At 36.2% G+C, this 13243-nt stretch overlaps 1 protein-coding gene across 1 annotated transcript; it reads right to left on the bottom strand.

Annotated features, from left to right (window-relative positions):
* Positions 1-9640: 9640 nt before the first annotated feature.
* LOC140877320 (secreted RxLR effector protein 161-like) lies at positions 9641-10273 on the bottom strand. The gene has a single exon (XM_073280857.1). The coding sequence runs from the start codon at positions 10271-10273 to the stop codon at positions 9641-9643; it is 633 nt and encodes a 210-aa protein (XP_073136958.1).
* Between the last annotated feature and the right edge of the window lie 2970 nt (positions 10274-13243).

Genomic DNA, 13243 nt, shown 5'->3' with positions numbered 1-13243 from the left:
TCTTTGTTGGATATGAGCTGAATCTTGCCAATAAATTTACAGCAAAATATATATCAGGTCTAGTACAATTTGCAAGATATATAAGGGCACCAATGACACTTAGATATGATAATTCTGGACCAAGAATAACTTTATCATCTTCACATGGACGGAATGAATCTTTTTCTATATTTAATTATCTAACAACCATTGGAGTACTTAATGGATTTGATTTATCCATATTAAAATGTTTAAGGACCTTTTTTGTATAATTTTCCTAGTGAACAAAAATTCTACATTTTTTTGTTCGATTTGCAAACCCAGACAGTACTTGGTTTTTTCAAGATCCTTCAATTCTAATTCTTCCTTCAAGTACATCATAACTTCTTGAATTTTCTTATTCGTTCCAATGATGTTTAAATCATCAACATATACAACAATAATTACACATTCGGATGTTGTTTTCTTGATGAAAACACAAGGGCATATTGGATCATTTACATATCCCTTTTTCATCAAGTGCTCCGATTATACCACATTCGGCCGGATTGCTTCAACCCATATAATGATCTTTGCAATTTCACAGAATAAAATTCTCTGGTTTTGAACTTTGTGCTTCAGGCATCTTGAATCCTTCAGAGATTTTCATGTATATATCACTATCAAGTGATCCGTATAAGTAAGTTGTAACAACATTCATAAGACACATTTTCAAATTTTTAGACACTACCAAACTAATCAAATATCGAAACGTAATTGCATCCATAACAGGAGAATACGTTTCTTCATAATCAATTCCAGGCCTTTGAGAAAAACCTTGTGCAACAAGTCTAGCTTTATATCTTACTATTTCATTTTTCTCATTTTCCTTTCGAATAAAAACTCATTTGTATCCAACTGGTTTTACACCTTCAGTTGTGAGGACTATAGGTCCTAATGTGGTGATATTGTCTTATATTTATTTGAGTTAATTTGTGTGATTAGGAGAATTTGCATTGATTAAATGCATTTTATAGTTCCTAATTATTGTTTTTGGTTTGATTTAAGAGAAAAAGGAGAATGAGCAAAAAGTAGATGAATTTGAGAGGAAAAGATGGAAAAACTATTGGCAATAATGAATTACGGAGTAGCAATGATAAAAAAAAATCATTTTTAATATTAGATAGATCCAAATCTGATCTCCATTGTTCAAAATAAAGTTCAAGATGTTTTGAAGTTGTTGTCCAAATTTCAGCTCAATCCGATAGCTAGATCTTGAGATATGAATTTTTAAAAAACGTTGCGCGCTGGACAGAAACTTGCTCGCTCGATCCGTCATTTTTTACGAATTGAGCGAGACCTGTGCTGCGGGAAAAAAATATTTTTGGACAGAAGTTTGGTCGCTCGATCCGCCATCTTTTACCGATCGAGCAAGCCGGGCTGTTCGGGAAGGAATTTGTAATTTTGGAAACTCTTTTATTAAGGACTCTAGTCTTTTATTAGGTTAATATTCCGTTTTTCTGAGATTATTATCAGACTTTTGGGAGATAGAACACCAAGTATTCCTTGGCGGCTAGGTTTTATTCCAACTTTTCTTAGATTTCTTCTCTTTTTTTGATTTTTCTTTCGTTTTTCATGAATCGTCATGGCTAGTTTCTAGAACTTGGTTGAGGAAAACAAACCCTTGATTTTATTTTTTTGTGAGATTAAAATTTTCAGTTTTTAATTCTTATTGAGTATCAAAAGTTGTTCTGTATTATTTCATGCTTGTATGTGAGATTTTTTGATTGATCACCCTAGGATTTTGCTATACAATCTACTGCTAAATTATAATTCAAATCCGTAATTGTTTGAATCAACTAATTTGCGAAGAAACTACGATTGATATTTTCCGCTTGTGAATTTATTGAATTGTAGGAACAACAATTGACTAGATTAAATACATCCGCTTGTGTATGTGTTGTCTAGATTCGTCAGTTTCACTAGTTTGCATGTTATCGTGGATTTAAATCTAATCGCTTGTATTGGATTAATTCATTGGTAAGGGTTAACTTAGAACGCTTGTGTCTAGTTAACTAAGATTAAGGTGAAACAAGAATTTAATTTTCAATGATGAATATTTGATAGATTTAATTATTTCTAGGTAATCGATGATCGAATGAATAATTTCAAGGGTGTAGTCGACCGATACCAATGCTTATTTTTAATTGATTTTCTCAGTATAATTTTCAATCTTGTATGTTAGTGATAAAATTTGAATTTAAGCGCTGTTACTTTTTAGCAGTTAATTCAAAACTCAAAACCTCTTTTATTTTATTCTAGAACACGATAAATTTCACTTTTCTCGTGGGAAAGTTCCCTACTCTCACTATTGCATATTTTATTTATCTGAGTTGAATCGGATAATTTGGGGCCGACACGACTAAGCTCTATCAAATTTTGGTGTCGTTTCCGGGGAAGGCGTTTAATTTATTCGTGTTTTTGTTTTTATTTCTATTTCTATTCTTTTCCCCCCTGTGCTTCTCTGGTTCGTTCATGCTTTCAGGTGACTCTTCTGAAGAAGAATTTCCATACGATCCAGAGATAGAAAGAACATTGCATAGTCGAAGGATAGAAGCGAGAAAAATATTTGAAGAGGAAGAAGAGGTTCCATTCGAAGGACCTAGAGAAGAGATATGGCTGCAAACGCCAATCTGAGTTTGAGACAACTGGGCACCCCCGATCTGAACCAGCAGCCTTTATGCATTACTTTCCCTACCTTAGAAGCTAATGCTACTTTTGAATTAAAATTTGGGCTAATACATTTGTTGCCTGCTTTTCATGGTCTTGCAGGTGAGGATTCCCGTAATCACTTGATGGAATTCCATGTGGTATGCACAAGCATGAAATCCTATGGAATAACAGATGAGCAGATCCAACTGAGAGCCTTTCCGTTTTCGTTGAAGAATGCTGCGAAGGATTGGCTATACTACCTACCTCCTGGATCCATCACCACCTGGGCAGAGATGAAGAGGATATTTCTAGAGAAGTACTTTCCAGCTTCGAGAGCGGAAAACATTAGAAAGGAGATCTATGGCATCAAACAGTATACATGAGAGTCACTTCACGAGTATTGGGAGCGGTTCAAGAATCTTTGTGCTAGCTGTCCGCAGCACCAGATAAGTGAAAATCTTTTAATCCAATATTGTTATGAAGGTTTGTTGTCTCATGACAGAAGTATGCTAGATGCGGCCAGTGAAGGAGTTTTCGTGGACAAAACTCCAATCCAAGCAAGGAATTTGATCGAGAATATGGCTGCCAATTCTCATTAATTTGGCACTAACAGGAGTGATCCAGCACCCAGACGGGGCAATGAGGTAAATGTTTCTTCCCTTGAACAACTGATTGATCTGACGTCTCTTGTGCGTCAAATGGCTGTAGGGAATGGACAAAATGTGAAGGTTTGTGGAATTTGCACTGCAAGGGGACATGCAACTGACATGTGTCCCACGCTTCAAGAGGAAACGAGCGAACAAGTCAATGCAGCTGGAGGATTTCCTGGGGCACCACAGAGAAATTATGATCCTTACTCAAAAACATTCAATCCAGGTTGGAAGGATCATCCCAACTTTAGATACGGAAACCCTCCGATGAATCAGCCTGCACCTCACGTGCAACCGAATAATCAAGCATACAGGCAACCGTATCATCCTCCAAAACAACAGCGTTCTCAAATTCCAGCGCCTGGTGTGTTTCTAGAAAACATTGTTAAGGATCTTGCAACTAATACTTTAAATTTTTAACAGGAAACGAGAGCAAGTATCCAACACTTGAACACTCAGGTGGGGCAGTTGGCAACAACAATAAATAGGTTGAAGGCACAAAATTCTAGCAGCTTACCATAATAGATAGTGGTGAATCCGAAGGAGAATGTGAGTGCAATCACCTTGAGAAGTGGAAGAGAGTTGAAGATTCATGAAGAAGTGATGCAAGAACCAGTACAGAATGAATATGTGAAGGAATCTAAGGTAGAAGAGAGTGACCCAAGTCAGAAAGACACACAAAAAGGTAAGTTTCCTCATCTTTCTGAGTATAAACATGTAGCCCCTTTTCCCCTTGCATTGAAAGAGTCTAGGAAGGATGAAGGTATCAATGGGTTGTATGAAATTTTACGTAGATGTGAGGTCAATATTCCATTATTAGATGCTATTAAGCAAATACCTCGCTATGCTAAATTTTTAAAAGAATTATGTACTGCGAAAAGAAAAAAAAACTGAAGGGATGTCAAAAAGTTGAATTAGGAGAACAGGTTTCTGCTGTGATTCGGAGAAAGACACCTGAAAAATGCAAGGATCCAGGTATGTTTTCGATTCCTTGTAAAATAGGAGATGTTCAGTTTGATACGGCCATGTTAGACTTAGTAGCATCGATTAATGTCATGTCATACTCTGTTTATGATTCCTTAAAACTAAGGCCTTTGAATGAAACGACAACTGTTATCCAGATGGCTGATAGATCTACTATTTATCCTAGAGGTGTGTTCGAGGATGTTCTTAAGCAAGTTGGTAATTTGGTTTTTCCTGCTGGTTTTTATGTGCTTGAAATGAAAAACAATGATTTGAAGAGTCCAATTTTGCTAGAAAGATCATTTCTTAAAACTTCAAAGTTTGTTATAGATGTTAATAAAGGTACTCTCACTATGGAATTCGATGGGGAGATTGTCAAGTTTAATATTTTTGATAACCCGAATTTTCCTAGTTGTGAAAGCACTGTTAATAATCTTGATATCAATGATTACTTGTCATAAGAACACAAGAAATTTTTGAATGGGAATAAGTTAGAGAAAGTTGTTGCACAATATGCTGAAAACTCAAATGATAAGATTTTTCCTTCTGAATTACAGGCACCTCGAATTGCGAAAAAACCTTCCTCCAGATAAAGACACAGAAATACCCAAGAAATCCAAGGAGAAGCAGCATGGACTGAAAATAACTGCAAAATCTCTCAAATGGGTAAAGGTGGACAAGACAACTAGATATGAACCACCATGATGAACTGAAACATGCAGTCGGGCCGACGACTATAAACAGAGGCACTGCTTGGGAGGCAACCCACAGGGAGTATTTTTTTTTTCATTCTTAGTATTTATTTATTTTTGTTTTGAATTTTTACTTACATTGGGGACAATGTAAGATTTTAAGTATGGGAGAGAGGACTTAGCCAGCCATTGAGAGAATTTAGCCGTTTTTATGAGAATTTTTTTTAAGAGCTCATAGTTAGTGATGAATTTGATTGTTTAAATTCACTAGACCATGATGATATCTAATTGATGACATGCATGCTTTTGAAAATAGATGATTTGCTAACCTTGGAACACTTTGATCTCCAATGCAAATTAGACTTTGATATGGTTCTTGAATATTCTTTAGCACACATGAGTCATGGTTTGTGAATTGTATATGATATAGTGAAGGTCGTGTGAGCCTTGTGATAGTTTTAGGAAGTCGCTAGCCCATCAACCTCCCTTTTGAGCTTAATCGAAAAGAAAAGAAAAGAAAAGAAAAGAAAAGAAAAGAATGGAGTTAGTAAGGTGAGGGGAGGTATTGGAATGGGGATTGAAATTCTAATCATACAAATTTCAAGAGCGAAATATGGAGGAGAATGTACGAAGTTGAGGATAACCGGGTGCAATTATCCGGACAGGTGAAAAGACCATAAAACTTCTCAATGGTTTAATTTGATTTGTTGGTGTGAAACTTGAGCTATTGTGGGGTTTTACATTGAATGGATCTGTGGAGTGTGCATGACACTTCCTAATGACCATACACACACAAACGTTCGGGACTATTTCTCTAGTTGAAATGTCTAGATATTGAACTTGTTCTGTTGTTAGCATTTTAACGCCTTTCTTGATCATGCATTGAGTTAATTCCTGAGGCACAAATGTGTAAATCATGGTTATTTTTGTTATGGATTATGAGCTCGAACTTATTCCTGGTTTTGTGTTGCTCGAGGGCGAGCAAGGTTTAAGTATGAGAGAGTTTGATGTGGTGATATTGTCTTATATTTATTTGAGATAATTTGTGTGATTAGGAGAATTTACATTGATTAAATGCATTGTATAGTTCCTAATTATTTTTTTTGGTTTGATTTAGGAGAAGAAGGAGAATGAGCAAAAGGTAGATGAATTTGAGAGGAAAAGATGGAAAAACTATTGCGCAAGAATGAATTACGGAGCAGCAATGATAAAAAAATCATTTTAAATTTTAGAGAGATCTAAATCCGATCTTCACCGTTCAGAATGAAATTCAAGATGTTTTGAAGCTTCTGTCCAAATTTCAGCTCAATCCGATGGCTAGATCTTGAGATATGAATTTTTTAAAAACGTTGCGCGCTGGACAGAAACTTGCTCGCTCGATCCGTCATTTTTTACGGATCGAGCGAGACCTGTTCTGGGGGAAAAAAATATTTTTGGACAGAAGTTTGGTTTCTCGATCCGCCATCTTTTACCGATCGAGCGAGCCGGGCTGTTCGGGAAGGAATTTGTAATTTTGGAAACTCTTTTATTAAGGACTCTAGTCTTTTATTAGGTTATTATTCCGTTTTTCTGAGATTATTATCAGACTTTTGGGAGATAGAACACCAAGTATTCCTTGGCGGCTAGGTTTTATTCCAACTTTTCTTAGATTTCTTCTCTTCTTTTGATTTTTCTTTCGTTTTTCATGAATCGTTGTGACTAGTTTCTAGAACTTGGTTGAGGAAGACAAGCCCTTGATTTTATTTGTTTGTGAGATTTGAATTTTCAGTGTTTAATTGTTATTGAGTATAAAAAATTGTTCTAAATTATTTCATTCTTGTATGTGAGATTTTTGGATTGATCACCCTAGGATTTCGCTATACAATCTACTGCCAAATTAGAATTTAAATCCGTAATTGTTTGAATCAACTAATTTGCTAAGAAACTACGATTGATATTTTTCTCTTGTGAATTTATTGAATTGTAGGAATAACGATTGACTAGATTAAATACACCCGCTTGTGTATGTGTTGTCTAGATTTGTCAGTTTCACTAGTTTGCATGCCATCGTGGATTTAAATCTAATCGTTTGTATTGAGTTAATTAATTGGTAAGGGTTAACTTAGAACGCTTGTGTCTAGTTAAATAAGATTAAAGTGAAACAAGAATTTAATTTTCAATGATGAATATTTGATAGATTTAATTATTTCTAGGTAATCGATGATCGAATGAATAATTTCAAGGGTGTAGTCGATCGATACCAAAGCTTGTTTTTAATTGATTTCCTCAGTATAATTTTCAATCTTGCATGTTAGTGATAAAATTTGAATTTAAGCGCTGTTACTTTTTAGTAGTTAATTCAAAACTCAAAACACCTTTTATTTTATTCTAAAACACGATAAATTTCACTTTCCTCATGGGAACGATCCCTACTCTCACTACTGCATATTTTATTTATCTGAGTTGAGTCGGGTAATTTGGGCGCGACACGACTAAGCGCTACCAGGTCCAAAAACATTACGTTTATTTAGAAAATTCAATTCAACCTGGATGACATCTTTCCATTTTGCCCAATCATGCCGAGTTTTACATTCACCAAAAGATTTTGGTTCATGATCCTTATTCTCATTTATGATGTCACATGTCACATTATAAGAAAATATCTCATCAATATCTTTTATATCTTTTCGGTTCCATATTTTTCCAGTATTAATATAATTGATAGAGATTTCACGATTCTCGTCAGTTTGTGGTTCTGACAGAACATTTTCATCATCAGGTGTATCTTCTGGAACACTATTTTCTATTTTGTGATCATCGTGTTTCTCTATGACTTTTCTTTTCCTATGATTTTTATCCTTGGAACCGACTGGCATTCCACGCTTCAAGCGTTTTATGACATCATGAGTGTCTTCAATTTGTTTTTTTGTCATTTCAATTCGAGCAGGAGCATTTACAGCAGGTATATATGATTTTGTTACCCCTTTTGTATCTGCAAATGCATCTGGCATTTGATTTTCTATTCTTTGCAAATGCACAATTTGCTGTACATCTTTTTCACATTATTTGGTTCTTGGATCCAAATGTAACAATGATGGTACATACCATGTGATTTCTTTTTCGATGTGTTTCTTTTCTCCCCCTAACATTGGGAAGATTTTTTCATTAAAATGACAATCAGCAAAACGTGTTGTAAACACATCACCTGTCTGAGGCTCAAGATATCGAATGACTGATGGACTATCATAACCGATATAAATACCGATTTTTCTTTGAGGACCCATTTTTGATCGTTGAGGTGGTGCAATAGGCACATACACCATACATCCAAAAATTCTCAGATAAGAAATATCTGGTTTTTTACCAAATGCAAGTTGCAATGGCGAGAATTTATGATATGCACTCGGTCTAATGCGAATTAATGTCGTAACATGTAAAATTGCATGTTCCCATATAGAAATAGGGAGTTTTGTTCTTATAATCATTGGTCTAGCAATCAGTTGTAGACATTTAATCAATGATTCAACTAATCCATTTTGTATATGAACATGAGCTACAGGATGTTCAACAGTGATTTCCATCGACATACAATAGTCGTTGAAAGTATGAGATGTAAATTCTTCAGCATTATCAAGTTTTATTTTTTTGATTGTATAATCGGGAAATTGATTCAAAAATTTTATTATTTGATCCATTAATCTTGCAAATGCCACATTTCGAGTTAACAATAAGCATACATGTGACCTTCTGCTAGAGGCATCGATCAATACCATAAAGTATCAAAATGGTCCACATGATGGATGAAGTGACGGTACACCACACATTAAACGAGATATCATCGAGAAAGAAGACAGATTTTCATAATGACAAAACATTGTTGCACATAATAACTATTTTAAGCTTTTAAGTAAATGCAAGAGTGCACAAATATCGATACTGTAAGCTTATCAAATGTCTGAGCCAGTATCTCTTCCGGATTTTCTCGAAGATAAATCAGTGGATAGCTGTTTGGAATTTATGACCTTTGGCCTTCTGTATTCTTCGCTTATAAATAATGTGAAGTAAACGATTAAATAGATCGTAACTTAGTTGATAAAATAACAAATAGCAAACAAAGAGATGGATGAGTCCGATTTCAAAAGACGAAAGTCCATCTACAGAAGTAGAGTCGTGGAAAGAGGCATGGGCATGTGGCATATGATGGAAGCCATTCGCCGTCGATATCGTTCAGGTGTTGTGCCTCTTAGTCCAGGCCTTGCTGCAGGGTTGCTATGGTGCAAGCGCTGCTTGCGAACTCAGAGCACTGGTGTGGTGCTAAGGCCATCTGCTATTCGACTTATGATGTTGTTGGCGGAAAGAGACGAGATGCAAAACATCTGTTTTGACGACGACGTATGAAATGGTCAAGGATCGCTCTCTGTCTGGATGATAGAGTGGAGTCACAAAATGAGAAGCAGAATTTCTGCGGCTCATGCTGACTTCAGACTCAGTAGGGGTTAGGGTTATGCACTCCATGTAATGAAAGTTTGAATGAAATAAACAGGTATTCCCCCTAAACTCATGCTTGTCTTAATTTAAATCAATTAAACCAAGAATATTGCGAAAATATGAAAACTTAGCGTCCGGCAATGGCTTGGTGAAGATGTCTGCAGCCTGCTGGTCAGTAGATACGTAGATCATTTGAATCTACTTTTTGATTACGTGTTCACGAATGAAATGATGGCGCACATCAATGTGCTTGGTTCTGGAATGCATCACTGGATTTTGAGTGATTGCAATAGCACTCGTGTTGTCAACAAATATAGGAGCTTCATTTGACTCAATTCCATAATCCCTAAGCTGTTGTTGTATCCATAGTATTTGAGCACAACAACTGCCAGCTGCAAGGTATTCTGCTTCAGCGGTGGAGGTGGCAATTGATGTTTGCTTCTTACTGAACCATGAAATAAGTCTATCTCCTAAGAATTGACATGACCCGCTAGTGCTTTTTCTGTCGATCTTGCAACCTTCATAATCTGCATCTGAATAACCAACAAGGTTAAATTCTGAGTCTTTGGAATACCAAAGACCCACATTTGTAGTGCCTTTAAGATATTTAATAATCCTTTTGGCTGCAATGTAATGCGATTGCTTGTGTGCTGCTTGAAATCTTGCACATAAGCATACAGCAAACATAATATCTGGTCTACTGGCTGTAAGATAAAGTAATGAACCGATTAGACCTCGATACATAGTTACCTCAACTGGTGCTCCTGCTTCATATTTGTCAAGTTTAATAGAAGCACTCATAGGGGTAGAAATTGCAGAGCAATTTTCCATGCCAAACTTCTTGATAAGTTCTTTGGTGTACTTAGCTTGATTTATGAAGATGCCATTATCCAGCTACTTGACTTGTAGTCCAAGGAAGAAGTTTAATTCTCCCATCATGCTCATTTCAAACTGTTCCTGCATCATCTTAGAAAATTTCTCGCATAGGCAAGGATTAGTTGATCCAAATATAATATCATCTACATATATTTGAACGAGTAAGATGTGATTGCCTTTAACAAACTTAAAAAGAGTCTTATCGACCGTTCCTATAGTAAATGCATGATCTAATAGGAATTGTGATAACGTATCATACCATGCATGTGGTGCCTGTTTTAAGCCATAAAGAGCTTTATCAAGCTTAAACACGTACTTAGGAGTTAAAGAGTTGATAAAACCTGGTGGTTGTTCAACGTATACTTCTTATTGAAGTAGACCATTGAGAAAAGCTGACTTGAAATCCATTTGATATACTTTGAAAATTTTGTAAGCATCATAGGCAAGAAATATTCTGATAGCCTCAAGCCTTGCTACTGGAGCGAATGATTCGTCAAAGTCAATGCCTTCCTCCTGTCTGAATCCTTGAGCAACCAGTTGGGCTTTATTTCTTACCACTGTCCCATCTTCATTCAATTTGTTGCGAAATACCCATCGGGTGCCTATGATATTTTGATTTGTCGGTCGAGGGACTAGATTCCACACTTTGTTTCTACTGAACTGATTTAGTTCTTCTTGCATTGCTTCAATCCAGATAGCATCTTGTAATGCTTCATCTATGTGTTTGGGCTTTAGCTGTGAAATAAAAGTTGCATGCAATAGCTCATCAATCAGTTGATTACGTGTACGAATAGGTGCAGTAGGGTTACCGATGACCAGATCAGGTGGGTGATTTCTACTCCACCGAAGATTTGGTCCAAGAGGATTTGCGCCTCTTTGAGTGTCTTCCTCATTCTTGATTGCGTTGTTAGGTTCAATAGCACCCTCTCCTATTATCTGTTCGTCATTGATGTGATCTACTCCTCCTTCATTGGGTTGAACAATCTCTTCTACCTGCTCATATCTTGTGTCAAGAGGGTCATCACTATCACTTTCATCCTGCAGAGCAGTTGATTTCAGCCTATTGGCTAAGTCTTGAATATTAGTTTGAGAATTTCCTGCACATACAGTAGTTTCATCAAAAATAACATGAATAGATTCCTCTATAGCCAGTGATCTTTTGTTGAACACTCTGTAAGCTCGGCTGACTGAGGAAAATCCAACAAATATGCCTTCATCTGCTTTTGCATCAAAAGCTGTTAGACGATGTTTTCCATTATCATGAATGTAACAAACACAAACAAATACTTTAAAATACAAGACATCAGGTTTTGTGCCATTCCAGATCTCATATGGTGTTTTGTTGTGTCTCTTGTTAATCATGGATCTGTTTTGAGTGTAACATGCTGTGTTAATTGCTTCTGCCCAGAGTCTTTGAGATACGTTGGAATCAGCAATCATGGTTCTAGCTGCCTCCTTAAGAGTTTGATTTCTTCGTTCAGCAACTCCGTTTTGCTGTGGGGTCCGAGCAGCAGATAATTCATGCTTGATGCCTTGGTCATCTAGATAGGATTCAAAGGTCTTATTTAAGAACTCAGTGCCTCTATCACTCCTGATCCTGTTGTTGGAAAACGTGTTCAGATCAATCAAGAATTGATACCCGGTGCAGCGGAAGTTTAAAATTTTATTTTATTATATGGAACGATTTCATATCAAGGGTATCAAATCTTTTACGATTAAATATGTGTAAGTAAAACAAATAATCACAATTAAATATTTTACCTTAAAATCTCGAAGCGAGATTATGGACACCAACAGAACTTAATCTGCTCTTCTTGTAAATCCCGGGAACCGATGGCGTCACGATCAATAACCGGAATTAGGTCCATGAACAAAAAACAGAAACCCTCTGATTGACTGCACTAGAAATCAATCAGAAGTTTTACGTAGAGAATAAACAGATTTGATCTGTTAATTCGAATTGTAATTTTTCACAAAAATCACAGTCCGAATTTTCTCAAAAGGGACAGAGGAATTTTCGAAAAACCTCTTGAATAATATAGACTGATTTTCGAAAATTTCTAGACTGAAAGCTTGTGTAATTTTCGAACACAGTACATATATTTATAGATAATTTCTAGACTAGATTAAGTTATAATTGCATTAGGACTCTAACTCTTTAGGGCCCACAATCCATAACTTAAGCCCAACAAGCCAAGCCCGTTGTTCTAGAAATTAATATAAAATTCATCGTGACTCCGATTGATAAACTGATTTTACCAATGTGCACAGAAATCATTTCTGCATCTTTTAAAGTCAAGATAATTTTTATGAATACGAATTCAGTGATTTCCAAAAATGCCCATCCCTATGTCATTTTAGGAAATCCCACTCCCTTTAGTTAAGAAGTCCAACTTCTCTTTCATTAAATTTAACTCTTTAAATTTAACTATCTCTACGGGGTTTTAGTAATCCATCACTTGTGTAACCCTCAATAGTTCAGGAATACAGCTAGCTGTGGGCTCACAACTCCTTGTGACTCGAAACAACAATTTTCGACTTACCCATCGAATCATGGTAAGAGCGCCTAGCAACATCGCCCCATGATTCCCTAGGTATTACTGATAGTGCCTGCAAGAACCAGTAGATTTTGGTTAGCGTACAGTACGGTCCCTTCATCCATATATCCCGATCGAATCAACAACCATTGGTATATCGAGAGTCATTCGAGATTCGATAACTATGCATTACATCTTGAAGATCAAATAGTGACATCGCATGTGCTACTAGGAAACCAAGTAACCTAAATCACATCGAGTACTCTGGCCAGAGATTTGTCACACTAATATCTCCTCAGATCGCATAGGATATCCACACTCGCAAGTATGTGGTGAATCCTTGACAACAAAGCATCGACTCTTATATGTGTCGTAAATGTACCCAATC

The sequence above is a fragment of the Henckelia pumila genome, chromosome 2 (assembly GCF_033568475.1).
Source record: "Henckelia pumila isolate YLH828 chromosome 2, ASM3356847v2, whole genome shotgun sequence".
NCBI classification, from domain to species: Eukaryota; Viridiplantae; Streptophyta; class Magnoliopsida; order Lamiales; family Gesneriaceae; genus Henckelia; species Henckelia pumila.
This window is presented reverse-complemented; position numbering and strand designations above follow the sequence as displayed.

Coding starts and splice junctions, on each gene's coding strand:
- LOC140877320 (XM_073280857.1), bottom strand. CDS start 10,273: ATGGAAAATTGCTCTGCAATTTCTACCCCTATGAGTGCTTCTATTAAA.